This window comes from Cyclopterus lumpus, chromosome 6 (genome assembly GCF_009769545.1).
Source record: "Cyclopterus lumpus isolate fCycLum1 chromosome 6, fCycLum1.pri, whole genome shotgun sequence".
Taxonomy (NCBI): Eukaryota; Metazoa; Chordata; class Actinopteri; order Perciformes; family Cyclopteridae; genus Cyclopterus; species Cyclopterus lumpus.
In genome coordinates, this window is record NC_046971.1 from 8675109 (window position 1) to 8690762 (window position 15654).

At 42.9% G+C, this 15654-nt stretch overlaps 1 protein-coding gene and 1 pseudogene across 1 annotated transcript in view; one reads left to right on the plus strand and one right to left on the minus strand.

The window, feature by feature from the left end:
* The window catches only part of LOC117732450 (potassium voltage-gated channel subfamily D member 2-like), a 31639-nt gene extending 20412 nt beyond the window's left edge, over positions 1 to 11227 (plus strand). Inside the window, 5 exon segments of the mRNA XM_034535395.1 lie at positions 6594 to 6756; positions 7228 to 7326; positions 8269 to 8367; positions 9368 to 9588; positions 11050 to 11227. Of these exon segments, the coding sequence (XP_034391286.1) occupies positions 6594 to 6756; positions 7228 to 7326; positions 8269 to 8367; positions 9368 to 9588; positions 11050 to 11227 (760 nt within the window).
* A 1926-nt stretch (positions 11228 to 13153) lies between these two features.
* On the minus strand, positions 13154 to 14905 carry LOC117731976 (annotated as a pseudogene).
* Positions 14906 to 15654: the final 749 nt, after the last annotated feature.

Genomic DNA, 15654 nt, shown 5'->3' on the forward strand with positions numbered 1-15654 from the left:
TTAATGCAGCAGTCTCTGTTTGCTGAATTTCTCTTTTCTTACGACGTGGTCAGATTCACGATGCCTATCAGCACACAAATGAACGATCATATCGCCTTTCCTGTCTGGTTTTTACACACTCATTTTTTTTACGAGAGCTCTTAATATGACATAAACACCCTCAAGACCTCTCCTGCAGTACTCGATAAATCTTGCGGTCTTCACAAATACACCCCAGAAATGTATATCTCCCTGTCACTCATGTTAGTGTGCCTCGATGACATACAGGCAGCATAATCCATTTCTTGATATACTGGATTCATAGTTGTGTGAGCATGATGGAGTTCGGGAGGAAAATTACTTTCTTTTGGGTACATCTATTATTTAACCGTCAGCAAGGATGAATATTGTGCTCTTTCAGCCTCGCGGAGAAGGAACAGAGCACTGTATTGTCATGGAGCGATGCTCCATTTGCTCCTTGTCATGACTTGTAAAAAATGGAGCATATCTCGGATGGTCAGTGTAAGACTTCATCACTTCTGTGTCAGGTCCTCGGATAACATTAAATGTCGTGCACACTCTGGCAGTCTCTGGCCCGCTGCTCTAGCTTTACATTTCACATCACTGTCACTACTCTAAGGATATACGATGCTTCCCGACCTTGCCACTCTCCCGGTGTCCCCTTTGCTGTTTTTAATGCCTCTGTCATGATCAACTTTTGATTGGTACAGTCAGTGACAGTATTGGAGTTTCGGGGTAATTGACAGATTTCGGTCTCACAGGTTTGGAGGGCTTGTCTGTGATTTAGAAACCATTGAACTGTGAAAGTGAGCGAGTGAATTACCTCAGGAAGCACCGATAGAGAGGGATGGGACGGTCGGTGAAGGTCAGACAGAACATCATGCATTCACCGAATTATCAAAGACATGCCGAATAAACTCGATGCAGAGAGCATGTTTGGGATTTAGCAATCTCCTCTTTTTGATATATATTTATTTTATTTCAAACACAAATACAACAACAATATATAAAATACAATACAATTCAAGGACACAGGTATAATCATTGCAGTTAAAAAGTCACTGATGGTTAAAAACATACAGACACTTTGTATCACTCTGTGTTGGCTCAGTTAAGGCTTTTATAACTAGTCATGTAATCGACATTTAAATTTGTTTATAAAATTCAGCATGGAAGGTGGGAACATTATGAGTCACAAACATATGACTTGTCCATCTGGGAAGCTTGAGCGAGATTCTTAAAGCATCATTAAATGACACCTGAATCTTTTTCATTTTCGCTTTACTATAACTGCACCACAGTTAGTGTAGTAATGTGTAGTACAGTAGGCTCTAAAGAGAGCAGTTTTAACATCTTCTGTACACATATGAAATTTATGTGCCAGCATATTGGCTTGCTCATAACGTTTGCAACACTGCCGCTGCACATCGTCATCATCACTGAGGTCGTTCCAGATGATGTGACCCAAATATCTAACTTTGTGCACCACATTTAGCTCCTGGTCTCCCAAAAAAATTAAGGAAAATGGAGCTTCTGATCCTCCTTGGTTTTAGCTATCATGATAACACTCTTTTTAGAGTTGAATTTGATCATAGTGCACACCATACCTTGAGCAGACTCTGAGCAATTGCTATAATACAGGGCTATAAGGAGACAGGACCACTAAGTTGTCAGCGTAGATCAGATGGGTAATAAGACTTTCCACCACCATACATCCTGTCTTACACTCTTTTAACCTTTTTAGAAAGGTCATCCATAAATAGATTAAAAAGAGCATGTGACAGTATTCCACCTTGTTGGACTCCATTGGTTACTAGGAAGGGTGCAGACACACTCTTACCTCATCTAGCTCGTATGGTTTGACGTGAATACCAAAAAGATTAATTTGATCAAAAGCTTTAGATGCATCCAGGAAACACATAAATATTGTGGTGTTATGTCTCCTGTACATACTAACAACTTCCTTCAGTGCATATATACATAAGTCTGTGCTATGTTTACTTTTTTATTTTTATTTTATCGGTTTTATTTTTGATTACTGGCACTAACAAAACAGTCAGCATAGAGTCAGGAAGTACGCCATGCATTAACAATCCAGAGAAACACATAGCAAGTAACACTGAAATTCTGTTAGCATGCCTCAGATGTTCTGCTGTCATTTGGTCAAGGCCACATGCTTTGTTCCTGTTTTATTAAATATAATAACAAAAATGGTAATCCTGTGTTAAACGAAAAGTGGTTAACCTTGACGTTTTTTAAATTTTTTTATGAAGTGCTTTTTCAAACATTGGTGTTGTTTGATCATCTCAAAGAGCATTTCCTAGTAAGTTCACAGTGAGTCAACACCCACCAACAGATGCCTGGGGGTGCGATTGCCTGTGGATAATGTGAAGCAAACACAGAGTGAGATGTGAATTTATAACGGATCTCATGGAAGAAGGTGAGATATCAATTAATTTGAGATTCAGATTATCAGATGGCAGGCCCCTCAGCAATTATTGGCATGAAACAACGGGTATAGATCATGCACGAGATAGGACAGTGTGCTTAATCCAGCTTGATTCTAATCAGCTGACGAATCAAAAATGCTTAATGTATTAATCAAATTAGTGTAATTCTTTTGCTTCTCATTGAAATATCAAAGTGGAGTAGATCAAAGTGCGGTTTGATGAGATTCAGTGTCTTTACCATGACGGATTCAATAGAACAGCGCCGCACAGTTCAGCAGCTCCAGTATCTCTATCACAAGGTTTCTTCATTTGAACACTTTGACCTTCATTGCTCACATCAGTGGAATCTAGTGCTGTGAGGCCATTCATTCCCTTTGTTTTTATTATTGCCCTTTACTACAGTCACTTCTGCAGGAGGCGAGTTAGTTTCACGGTAAAACCCAGGAAGTGGAAGCCCGAAGTACCACGACAAAGGTGCCAGTGAATGATTGGATTTTAACGCTGGTAACAAAGCCCTCTCAGCCGAAAGATCTGCCACAATCCTTCTTGGATCCTAATTGTCAGCCTTGCTAAGCTGTTGGCCGTGAACTCAGCTAGCGTGTGAGTCGGTGGGACCTCTAAGATTACATCAGAAACTTAAGCCTGTGCTCAAGCAAGAGGGTTTTTTCGTGTAAGTGTTGCCTTTCTCCTGCCAACCCCAAACTCTTTGATAGGTCAGTTTATTTCTGCGGTGCAAACGATCGGAATTTTAGTCCTCCCCCTGTCTCTGAGAACAGTAATAAACAAACGACGTGTCTTCAAAGTCATCCAGATATCTTGTGGGGGGAGGGGGGGTTCAGTTTTTTTCCCTCTCGCTTCCCACCAACCAGATGGCAGTCAGATTTCAGACACAGGGTTCTGGCAGACAATCAAGCAACAAGATTGCTTTTTTAGGAAGGGGGATTGGTTTAACTAGATGTCAAATTAAAGGCCTTTTCCCACACAAACACACACACACACACACACACACACACAAACAAACAAGTGCATAATCTCGTGGCTGTGTATGTGTGCGTGCGTGCGTTTCAGTATCCGAGTGTGTTCGTGTTTTTTTTGGGTGTCGGTGCTTACTGTGCCACGGTGAGGTCAGAAATCTGTCTCAGAGCACCTCCTGATAGAATACCACACATTCTTAAGGTCAACCGCACAAACTCTGCCACGCAGGTTGATACAGGGACTCATGAATCTTTGATTGCTCTATTATCCCGAGCTGGGCGAGAACATTCATCCCCCGTTTACTGGAATTCAAATAGTCCTTTTAGTCTGACATTTCTTCTACACCGTCTGAGGCGAAGCCTCTGTTTCCCTCCCTCTCAGGGCTCTGGGCTTCATCTGCAATGCTGTCATCTCTCTGTAGGACAATTCTACCGAATGCGCTGTTTTTAAGACCGGTGCTGGTGCGAGCGCAGTACAGTTTCAGGTGGCTGGAACTGGGGAATTGATACTCACTCATTCCGACACTCCTCTTCCTCCTCTGCAGGGTGGATACAGATCTGGCCATCCATCTTCGTGTCTCACCCATGTCCGCTTGAGGTAGAAAACGTGGCTACCTGGTAGTCGGAGACAACAAGAACAAAGCAGGAACATTACTTTAATCTCTCGATGCTGCTAATTCCTGCCTCTGCCGTCATCCAGGAGGCAGAGCTCTGTGTATCTCAGCTTCCCCCATATGAACAATCCATCACTGTTAGTGTTTCTCTCAAGGGTGCTCTTGCTCCTTTCTTTTTTTTCCACCTGTCCCACTACTATGCTTTGCTTTCGAGAGAAAGGAGCTCAATAAATTGTATCCCGCAATTGGACTTATTTCCACACCCGGCAGCATGTTGCGGCTCCTCCCATTGGAATACAACACACTTGAGCAATCACGTATACGTGAGAGAAAGCTTTCCTACATTTTTTTATGTGGATCTCTTAATAGGCTTTTAGCAGAACATCCGGAATCCATAATTGACACCTGCTGTCAGGCTTTGTCTGTGATTACATAGAAAAATGACTTGACCTGTAATGAACTGTAAAACTAATGACACCTGTGTGAGATTACCCAACTTGAAAGCAAACTGTTGTACATGAAGTCCCATCAAGCGTGATATTAAAATGTCCACTTTTACATCTTTCCGCCCAAGCTCTGTAAAGGCCCAAGCTGTTTGGGCCCAATGTGACGGAAACCTGAGGCTAATGACTCAAGCAGACGACCGTGGGCATTAGACAACTTCATTTATGAAATAGTCAACCTCCCGTGTAGCGATACATTCACATTACGCTGCCTCACTTGAGAGACGCGCGGCTGTCACAGCCACTGAGCAATGCTGATGTCCTTTCCTACCTGCATTCATCTTCCTCTTCGGAGGTAATGGTCTTCTCAGGTCATTTGCGCATTAGGGCCTCGATCATTCATCTCACCCACCTGCATTCCTCTGGATCCTTGCCGGTCCTCCGCAGCACAAATTGACGAGGCAGAGGGTTGTTTAGAAGAAAAGGAAAACATCCATGCTCTGAATCATTCATTTGCTCTCTTTTGCCCATGTGCTGCCGAAAGTGTCTGCAGGGGCCTATTCATGAACATGCAGGTAACGTTCAAATGATTTGTGGGTGTAATTTGCAGTTTTGTGCCTTGGAGAAATCAGGGTTTGTTACCTTTTTTATTTCCCGATGTTGAATGATAGTTACCTCTCTATGTGGCAACAGGATGTCAAAATGTGGTTTAACATGTATTGATAGCAAGCAAGTGGTGGAGGTGTACATCCAAACTGAACCGGCTTTTCATGATTATCACAAACAAATCAGTAGCTCTGAGCAGTGGAGCTCGCCCCGACTGGCTGCTGAATGAATGAATGTATGTTGTTTTCTCATCAAATAATTATTTAAAAGACCACAATTCTTCAGAAACAATCATATGATAACTTTATCTCACACAGTTGGCTTCTGAGCCAGTAACCTTACCCAAACAGTGTCTGTGTAGTCTAGTTCAGTGCTGAACTGAAGGTAACAGTTTGCACAGAAGGTCAGTATAACTATGTATATATATATATATATATATATGTGTATGAACATTCAGAATATGAGGCTACTACTGAACAGAATCCGTGTTGAACGTTGGTATGAACGGCGCTTCGTTCCCTTATTGTTGTACGTACTGAAGTGCATTGAACGGCAATGCAAATGCTTATCTGACAAAAAAAAGTGAGCGAACTGTTTAAAAATATCGTAAATAAATTAGCGAACAAAACAATTGAAGTCAGCGGAGTGTTAAGTAAGGAGCAGCAAAAGGTGTCGGCAAATGTAAAGAAAGTGAGATCATGAAGACAGTTTGATTTTAGCTTTACCTTGAGCCCAGACAGGTCTGCCTGATAGAAGACAGGCACATTAATCTCTTTCACAAGGATGATTCATTCCCATCTGACGTATGCACGACCATCAATCTGCTCGTGCTGAATGTAGCTCAACATTTGTACAATGTTGTACAATCGTATGCGTGTGCTTCGATCAGTGTCGTGCACGATTTCCAAAGAGCTGCTTTTTCGCTTTTATCCCCAAAACAAATTGTTTTTATTGTGGTTTTTAGTCTGTATCTGCATTCAATATATTTCAAGGTATTTCATGTGGAAAGAAGGCAAAAAACATACGTGTGGCTATCGGGGGGCCCACACACTTAAACCCTTTCTCCAGGGTTCAGCATCACACGCCTTTTGCTTTTACTTGATGTGATTCTACTCCCTGTATCTTTTGCACGCTGTTTGCGGCTAACAGAGGTCACGGGGGATATGTGGCGCATTTGGTCATGATGAGAAAGCATTAGCCGGTCCCAGCAGGTGTGTAATTATATATGAAACATGGCTTTAAAAGAGGAACATCGCGAACGTAGAAAGTAGGCCAAGAAGAAGAGGCGTCACAGAAGTCCTATTTATTCCTCACCCACTTCAAATGTGTGACTTCGTTTTTTGAAGTTGTGAAATAATCCAAGGTCACTGTGACTATTTCAGGACTATTAAAAATAACATTAGACACACAACAATTTAACTTGATGAAACAAGACTCCGGGGCGGATTCTTTCAAAGGAATATGTTTCCACCGAGTGCTCACTGTCGTCTGTTTTCTGTGTTTCAGATATGGTGACATGGTGCCAAAAACCATCGTGGGGAAGGTGTTTGGGTCCATATGCTCTCTGAGTGGGGTGCTGGTCATCGCCTTGCCCGTCCCCGTCATAGTGTCAAACTTCAGCCGTATCTACCACCAAAGCCAGCGGGCAGAGAAACGACGAGCCCAGAGGGTACAGACTCCCCCCCCCCCCAACCCCTCTGCCTCGCTCTTCCTTTTTCACTCTCTATCTCTCTTTATTTTTCTTCTATCTGCCTCTCCCCTCTCTCCCTGTCTTATCCGCACGTAACAGAATGACAGGGCAAACACTATCTTCCAGAATATTAATCTTTTATTGTGTTTCTGCGTATGTGTGTATTGGATGGGCTCAACTTCCTTGAGTACATTTCAGTGGGAGAAAGAAATAAGCGAGGGAGTGACAATGAACTGAACAAATGATCTTCAGAGTATTGTGTCAGCTGATTTTCAATAGCAATATGTGCATTTCTTCCATAAAACTGTTTGCTAAGGCAGAATGTCTTAATCGTAGGGTTAAGCATGGCCTCTCCCTACTAGATACTGTGGCTGCCAGAGGGAGATAGAGTCAATTAGTGTGACAGACAAACCTTCCGAGGCTAAAACAGAGGTCTGTTTGTTCAAACAGAAATCTCGACTTGCTAGAATCCGTGCTGCGAAGATTCGAGGCACTAATGTCTATATGCGCTACAAACAAAATGGGATCCTGATCAACTCACTGGAGGAGGTAACGAGACCAAGCAGCGGCTTGGGGCCTGACTGACTGGGGCCTCGCTGACACTTGCATGCCGCTCTGCTCGGGGGGGCCATGCCACCACATACGGGTGGGGGAGGGGGCGGGGGGGGCCTTCTCATGCTGTAACACAGGGGCTGCTGTCATTCCAGTGCTTCAGTGTGATCGTCCTCTCTCTTACATCACACCTCTGAGCTGCAGCATTGACATGCTTCCTCAACACTCTCTCTCTCTCTCTCTCTCTCTCTCTATCCATACAGCAGGAGGGCCAGGCGGGCACACTTGCTTTCTGGTGGAGCACAGCCATTACCGTCACACTGACTCATGACCAAGCTCTGCATGTCTGTCCAACAGGGTTTGGAGGGGAAGGAGGAAACCAACGGCTTACTGCTATGGAGGCTGTCTGCTCGGCCTGCATCTCCTCTAAACTCTGTTTTTTTATCCGGTGTGCGTTCTGTGTGTTATTTCTAGAGCATCCAGGTTGTATTGCAAACTAACACAACATACCTTCCATCCCAGAGTCGTGCAGAGCTCCATCAAAGTGTGCAGTGTTGTTGTGGTCCAGAATCTGTGACGTGTTTGGTGCAATCTGTTCGATCTGTGTCTAGGTGTGCCACTGCTGTTGAAATGACCTCTAATTTGACGTTTCTGGTCCTTGTCACCACATCAGCTAAAGAGTGGCAAAAATACAATTTTATCAGTGAAACATGTTGTGGTCCGCCACCGTCTCTACGCATCTCTAAAACGTCCACACCTCACTAGGATCTCAGTAGATTGGCTGCCGTGCTACAGATCAGCATTTCAACCCTCAATGCTTTCCGTCCTCTCCACTACATCACCGATCGAGCTGTTGCCTGAGACTTTGTGTCCACTCAGCATCTTAACCTGCTCATCTACACTGTTGTTTTTTTGTTTTTTTACTCTGTGTGTTCGAAGGCCTCCAAGGAGGCCGGACAAGCCCTGGTGGCGAAGGCCCCCAGCCCTCCTTTTGAGAGCCAACATAATCACCTGTTGCACTGCCTGGAGAAGACCACGGTAAGATACCCTTTGCTTCTCAAACATAACAAAGATAAGTCCACTGGAAAATAACCAAACACTTTGGCATCTTTCATTCGTACTATCTTGGTAACAGAGTTTAGATAGCGCGCTCTAAAAACATTTCTTGTGTGAAATAATGCATCACTTGTGTCTGTGTTGTATTATCAGTAGTACCCGCCTCCTACAGTGTGTTGCAAATAGAAACAAAGTGAGTTTTGTCATCCATGCTCTGGCATGTACAATCTATTTCATATGCAGCGCAAGTTAAAAATAGCTGTAAATAGAGCTGGGGAATGTTATGTCCCCTCACTACCAACATGCTAAAGATAACATGACTCAAGCAGCCAGTCTCTCCAAACAAACCAGCATACTTCATTTTACACTATGGATAATTTAGAGCTGTGCGAGTTTTACACATGCAGCTTTAAATCCTATACAGAGATATGGACCGGCAGGAAATAAGTGTACCCCCCCCCCCCTCTGAGAAAGGGTTGATGGTTGTCTGGGAGAAGCTACATAAAGGCTTTATGCCATTCAGATGGCAGCGCACATATTTACATTAGGCCTCTCACGGGGGCGTGCATTATAGATGGCAGGGATACATGAGTGACAGAGGGAAGGCATAAAACAGGAGGCATGATTCAAGGCATGGCGTCAAACTCTGTGTGGTGTCACTCTGCCACCTGCTGGCTGAGCCTGAAACCCTCGTGGAGCCTGACCTTGAAGTCACGCTCATTTGTCACAGGGATAACAGTTGTGAATGTTATCACAGATGGCACTTAATATGGACATCTGGGCCAATGTATTTATATTCCCTTAATGATTCATTCTCCAATTATTAAACAATTTTTACTGTGGATTCTGTTCAGTCTGTTTAGTCTTTACTGTGAAACATCTTCACTTACTATTTCGCAGAGCCAATCGTCTATGTAATAGAGTGATTCATGAGCGACATTGAATTCTAAATGTCCCCCCCCCCCCCCATCTTCCTCCGCAGAATCACGAGTTTGTGGACGAGCAGACGTTTCAGGCCAACTGCATGGAGATCTCTGTGATGAACAAGTCGGGCTCCTGTGGGTCCTCGCTGTCCTCGTCCCCGCACGGCCTCAGCTCGTGCTGCTCTCGACGCCACCGGAAGAAGAGCAGCTTCAGTCTGCCCAGCACAAACAACCAGGAGCTCAGCACCATACAGATAAGAGAGAGGCCCGTGGCCAACAGGTAGTCTCTACGTCGCCGTCTCCCTCCACTCACTCACACCAAAACACACAGCAGATCCTGTATTATATGACGAGAAAAAACAACTGTATTGATTCAACGCTTGGATAGTAAGTGATGGATTCAGTTTCCCTGATGTGGAGACAAGTATCAAATACAAGGAAGTACAAAACATCGTGTTGCTGTCCAGTGAAGATCCCTGAGTCTTCATCAGCATGTTAAGTGTTTGGTTAGCTCTTGTTTCTACCAGTTTAGAAACACTTCTAAACTCAGCCCCATTGTGTCCACTGTTGAGTTGGAAATGATAATTCATGCATTTATTTCCTCCCCTGTAACTATCTTTTCACGTTCCTTTCGCAAGACTTCCCTAAACTGCCTACCAGTGGTCCAAAATGCTGCTGCCCAGCTTTTGACCAGTCCTCCAGGGGGTCTCATGTGACTGCCATTTTGTTTTCGATATAGAATCTAGTTCAAGTTACTTGTGATCACTGTGAGAGCCCTTCATGGTCAGGCGCTAAAGACTACAGCAGCAGCAGGTCTCTGATGTCCTCTGATCAATGCTTGTTAGTTGTTCCTCGCTGCAGGCTCATGACTAAAAGAGACTGGGATTTAGAGGTGGTAGCTCCTCGACTGTGGACTTCTCTCCCAATTGAATTAGCATCTGTTGATACACCTGTTTAGAATTGCTCTTGTTTAGTTTCTTTGATTTCTTTAGTTTGCAATCTGCATTTTCTGCCGGGCATTTTGTCTTTTCCTATGGAGCACTTTGGGCCATCTGCTCTTGAAAGATGCTTTATAAATAAACTGATTATTATCTCCATGTTTAGTTTAACAGCAACAACAGTTCAAAGCATGTGGGATTTGTGAACACGTTCGGTTTTCACATCGCATGTGAGAGGGCAAGTTCGGATTTGCCAATATCTTAAAACATAGGCAAACATAGGTGAATTGACACCCATTAATTTTGGTGACAAATATTTAATACACAGGTGAGAATTCTTTTTCATGGGTTATACATTTCTTGTGTGGGATTTTAAATGAAACATGCAACAGGACAGTCGGCTACATACAGCAAATGAGAAATGCACGATTCAATTCGATTCAGTTCATTTTGTATAGCCAAAAAATCACAAATTATAAATTTGCCTTACAATCTGTACACAGACGACATCCCTGTCCCAGGACCTCACATCGGATCAAGAAAAACTTCACCCCCCCCCCCCCGCAAAAAATAGAAAAAAAATCTTTCACAGGGAAAAGAAAGGAAGAAACCAAAACACTGATAACTGAGATATGTATACTTAATGCCGTTATATAGTCACTCGGCTCAAAGAACGTGGATCATTTTGGATTATGGCTTCTCGACTGTTCAGTATAAGAATAAATAAACTCTGTATAGGCTTTGTGTAAGACATTCACAAGGTCAAGGCTCTCACCCTCTTTCATCCCGTGTTTCCTTCGCAGCCGCTCCTGCCTGAATGCCAAACTCGATGAGACTGTGCCCTTGAAATGTGACAAACCTTACATCACTCCTTCCATGGTCAGCCTATCTGCACCGGCGGTGACCTCATCGGACGGACACGGCTCCACCACCACCACCGCATACTCTCAGAGCAACATTGTCCGAGTATCTGCCTTGTAGACGTCATGCTTATCTGATCAGCTAACTGGTCTTATGAAGCACCAGATGCTGAGGAGAGGGACCACCGAGCATCAACCTGCCATAATCTAGAGGGATTATAAGATTAGCAGAAATCTGGGTTTTTTGAAGTAGTGATCTCATCTGATGTCAAACTCTGCATGGTATTAAAATGATGTGGACGGCTGCCTTGGAAGTAAAAAGCAAACCAGCAGATCTTGCACCATTAAGCACAGCAGAGCAAGGAAGCGTTGGAAGTGCGTGGTTATCGTTGTTGCCTAAAAATACTGAGAAAAGAAACTTTATTTTTGAATATGTATTGTAGTTGTATTTGTTGTCTTCTGATTCAAAGGAGTAAAGGCAGATGTTAAAAAGTCATTCTCGATGGCCTCTGATGACAAAGCACACATATTCATTAACTGAAGGCTGTCTTTGTGAATATTCAATCATCTACTTACACATTAGAAACGTTCACTTCACTCACCAACCGGATGAATAGATTGTTTTGAAATCCCTCAATTAACTGCTTTCTAATAGTCCCCTCACTGTTGTAAATTTAGAAAAACATACATCCACTGGAACGGATAACTGTTGTGAATATTCATGAACTGACTCATTAACTGGTTGATGTCATCGCTTGATGAGTAAAGTATACTACGCATCCTGACATGTTTGTGAAATGTGCAAGTGAAAGTCAAAAATGACGAAATCTGTGTTAGCTTACATATTTGACATTCTGATATGGATCTTTGTGAAAGCCACTGTCATTGATTAACAATCTACATTGAGAACGATACAGGGTACATATTAGTTAGGTCACAAGGTAGAAATATAACACTTAACTAATACTAACCCTAATGTGGACACATAGTATTGACCTGGAAAACCATATGAAGGCCTGTTGAACATCAATTCCATTGAGTTGCTCTTAAATTATAATATTCATTATAATAAGCGAGACTTGGTAGATTTCACTGTGTTTAAGGGCCATTTTGTAAATTTTTCATATTGTAAATATCTCAGTTAGAACTTTATCGACTGCATTTGAAGTTGGCTCCTCTTATTTCTAGATTTAGTTTACAGTTGTTACTATTTCTGTCTGTTTACTGGTTGAATTAAGGATTTGCATGCTGTCATTGCAGAATTCTGTTTTATTAAAAGTATGTCTTCTTGTTGGAGGTTTGTCAGTAAAATTGAGATTGATGGAAGGAAACACAATGCGACTGGTATGTTATGATGTAAATTCCGCAACACTTTGGCTTTTAATGAAATGCAAATCTTGTCATATATTGAGTACATATATAAGGAGTAAGGCAAAGGGACAACTGGTCACACATTGTGCATTTGGTGCAGTGGATAGAATAAATACTGTAGCTCTACTGAAACATCCATTACATGAGCCATGTCTTGTTTTTTTTTTACCAGAGCACAGTAAGATGGATTTCATAACGTTTTGCCTGATTACTCGAAGAGCATCACTAATAAGCAGATGGGGATGATAATTAGGTAATGCTGCAGGACATGTGAGGACCTGACTGTCCCAGTGGTTGGTCCTGCCTGCAGGGTCTCTGGAGATGGACAAGCAGGACTCAGTGATGGTTTGACAGAGAACTCCCAGGACAGCATCCCTCCACCGTGCTGATTGCTTCAGTCCGGGCTGCTTGTGGCAGCGTGCAGCGCCTCTGCTCTGCAGTGCTACGGAACTGCTGCAAAGTCATCCTGCATGAAATCTAAGATAACGCATCGGCATATAGAATAATATACCCAAATAGAAAATTCACACTTTGTCTACCGGGGTTTAATTTAGTTCATATTTGAGCAACGACTCGACAAACGTTGACCATTTTAATATTTAGGTACACAGCGAATATTGAATTTGGTCATTTGGTCTAGTGCCACTCAAAAGGAGATATATAAGTGTCAATATGATTATTTCTTATTGAACGAGGACACAAACTTGTTTTTAATCCTGTAAAACTCTGTCTGAAACTGAGGGTTCACTGCAGCATATATGATAGGGTCGCTCAGAGATGTGATGCAGGCGACGGAGACGGACAGCACGTCCACGTCCAGACTGATCTGAAAAACATCAACAAATTAAAAAAAATTAAAAAAGATAACTCGGATAACTTTGTGTAGCGGCTGTCATTCTATAGAAAAGAGCTTTTAAACCATTGGTTCAGTTTGATTCATAGAAAATAAGCAGCACATATGGACAAAATATGCCAGAAGAAGTTACATCCTTATCAAACCTTACCGTAAAACAAATATTTACCTTTGTATTCTTGTTGCCATGAACAACAAAATTCATCAGGATAGTTGTGATCAATGGGAACCAGGATAAGAGGAAGGATAAAATGATGTAGCCAGCTCACTTCGCCATTTGACCTTCCTTCTTTTTGTGCACTCTTTCTTTACTTGCTTTGGAAGGCATCATGCAAACAGCACCTTCCACCTGCACACTTTGTTTTGTAGCTTCTGTTTCGGGGCCATTATTTGAGATGGGAGGTAATGAAGACACTTGATCTACTGTGGCAACAGTCGGTGGTTCTCCTCCATTGCTGTTCTTAGCTTGTGTTAGTTCAATCAGTACAACAGAAGAGGATTGGGGTTGTTCTAACTGTGCAAATGAAGGAGCATGGGAGGTGGTTTCTTTCATTTCAGAGGGCGCTTTGAAAATGTTCACTCTCTCTCTGGGATGCTTTTCAGTGTCGAAATTGCTTGACACCTGCGGCATTGTGGTCGATCTTTTAATGCTGGCAGCAGCACCTCCATTTGATGGTTTCACCTCAACTTTTGTGCCACAGGAGTTGGACTGCTCTGTTTTAAAAGCAGTCTGCACGGCAAGCTGCATTGCAGGAGGGCGAGGTTGTTCTGGTTTCCAGTCAGTTAACTCTGATGCAACACTTTTGCTCAGGGTCTGGTTTTGCTCTGATTTTCCGGGTCCATTTTCCACCGCTGTGGTTTCTTCTTTCTTCTGCTCATCTTTAGTCGAAAGACAAAAGTACCTTTGTCAAATATTTTGCGATTGTGTGATCTCACAATGGCAAAGATGTGAGCGTAGAATAAAATTATTATAGTAAAGCAAACTGCCCATAGTGGAAACAACATGTAAAGTCCAAAGGTGTCATAGGAGGACGATGTTTCTTCATATCCTTTGCATTTGACATGCACGGGTGAGTCCCTGATACAAATTAGACAAAAAAACGCCACCAGAATCGCCAAGATCCATGTGAGGGGAATCTGCACCATAATCCGTCTTCGCCTTTGACTAGTTTTAAAGGGTTGTGCAATGGCCTGGTACCTCTCTGAACTTATACAGGTCAGTGTCAACAGTTGGACACAGCAGCTGAAAGAGAAAGAGGCCACTTGCGTATCGCAAATCAACTCATCCACATGCCCTCCTTGATACACAGTCACGGCGATGGTAAAGAGGATGGGGCAGTCTATTAAACACCTCAGAGTGTCTACGACTGCAAGATTCACCACCAACGCATTAATCGCAGTTTGAAGTGATTTTTGATGGCAAACCGCCAGTATGACAAAAAGATTTGCTGCAATCCCCACGGCAGAAGTGATCAACAGAATCAGGCTGTTTGCCACTACAAAGGCGACGTCAGCCGAGTCCTCCCGAACGGTGTTGTTCCCAAAGCCCCATGCAGGTGTAGGCTCGCCTCTCATCTCCAGGTTCAAAGAACCAACATGTTCAGTTCTGTATCTTCATTCTGTCCACGCCGCCTGAACATACAGGTTGCCTGATCCGCTTGTTGGCAAGGGATTCTGCACTGAGTGAATAATATTAATGGGTGAACCTGTAGCTTGGTCAAGTATCCACCCTTTTCATTATCACTCCACTGCAGCAGCAGCAGGTCACCTGGGAGTCCTCACTGTTCACAATCATTAAAGGCTGTGTTGTGTATTCACAGCATGGACAACTAGGGGGGGAAAAGGGATAGCTGTTAATTGAAAACGTATTTACGTCACTATTGTCTCACTCCCGATTACAACTTTAAAAAGCAAAGGTTTAAAACAGAAATGCAATAATGAAGATGCTGTAATGCATAGGCTATTCTTACAGCGCGTGTGTGAGGGGAACAGCCGCCCAATTGACTTAATCTCACAAAGGTTAAGCTTTGCATTAAGCATGCCAGATGGATGAGTTGGGAGTTCTTGAATTGGCTCAGGAAATAAAGGGAACCATGCTGCTGGATTATAGCATGACATTGTGTAATCCTGTTTGGAGATAAAGTGTGAAATGCTCTTTACTTCAAATGTGCAAGTTTATAGATGACAGCAAATCTGGGATTAGATCAACACAATACATTTTTCTCCTGACCATCCCACATATTAGAGCGATCAAATGTCGAGGTCCTGGAAAATTCAACTGTGCTGAATCACAAAAGTATGTATCAAATGCCTTGGCCTATAAA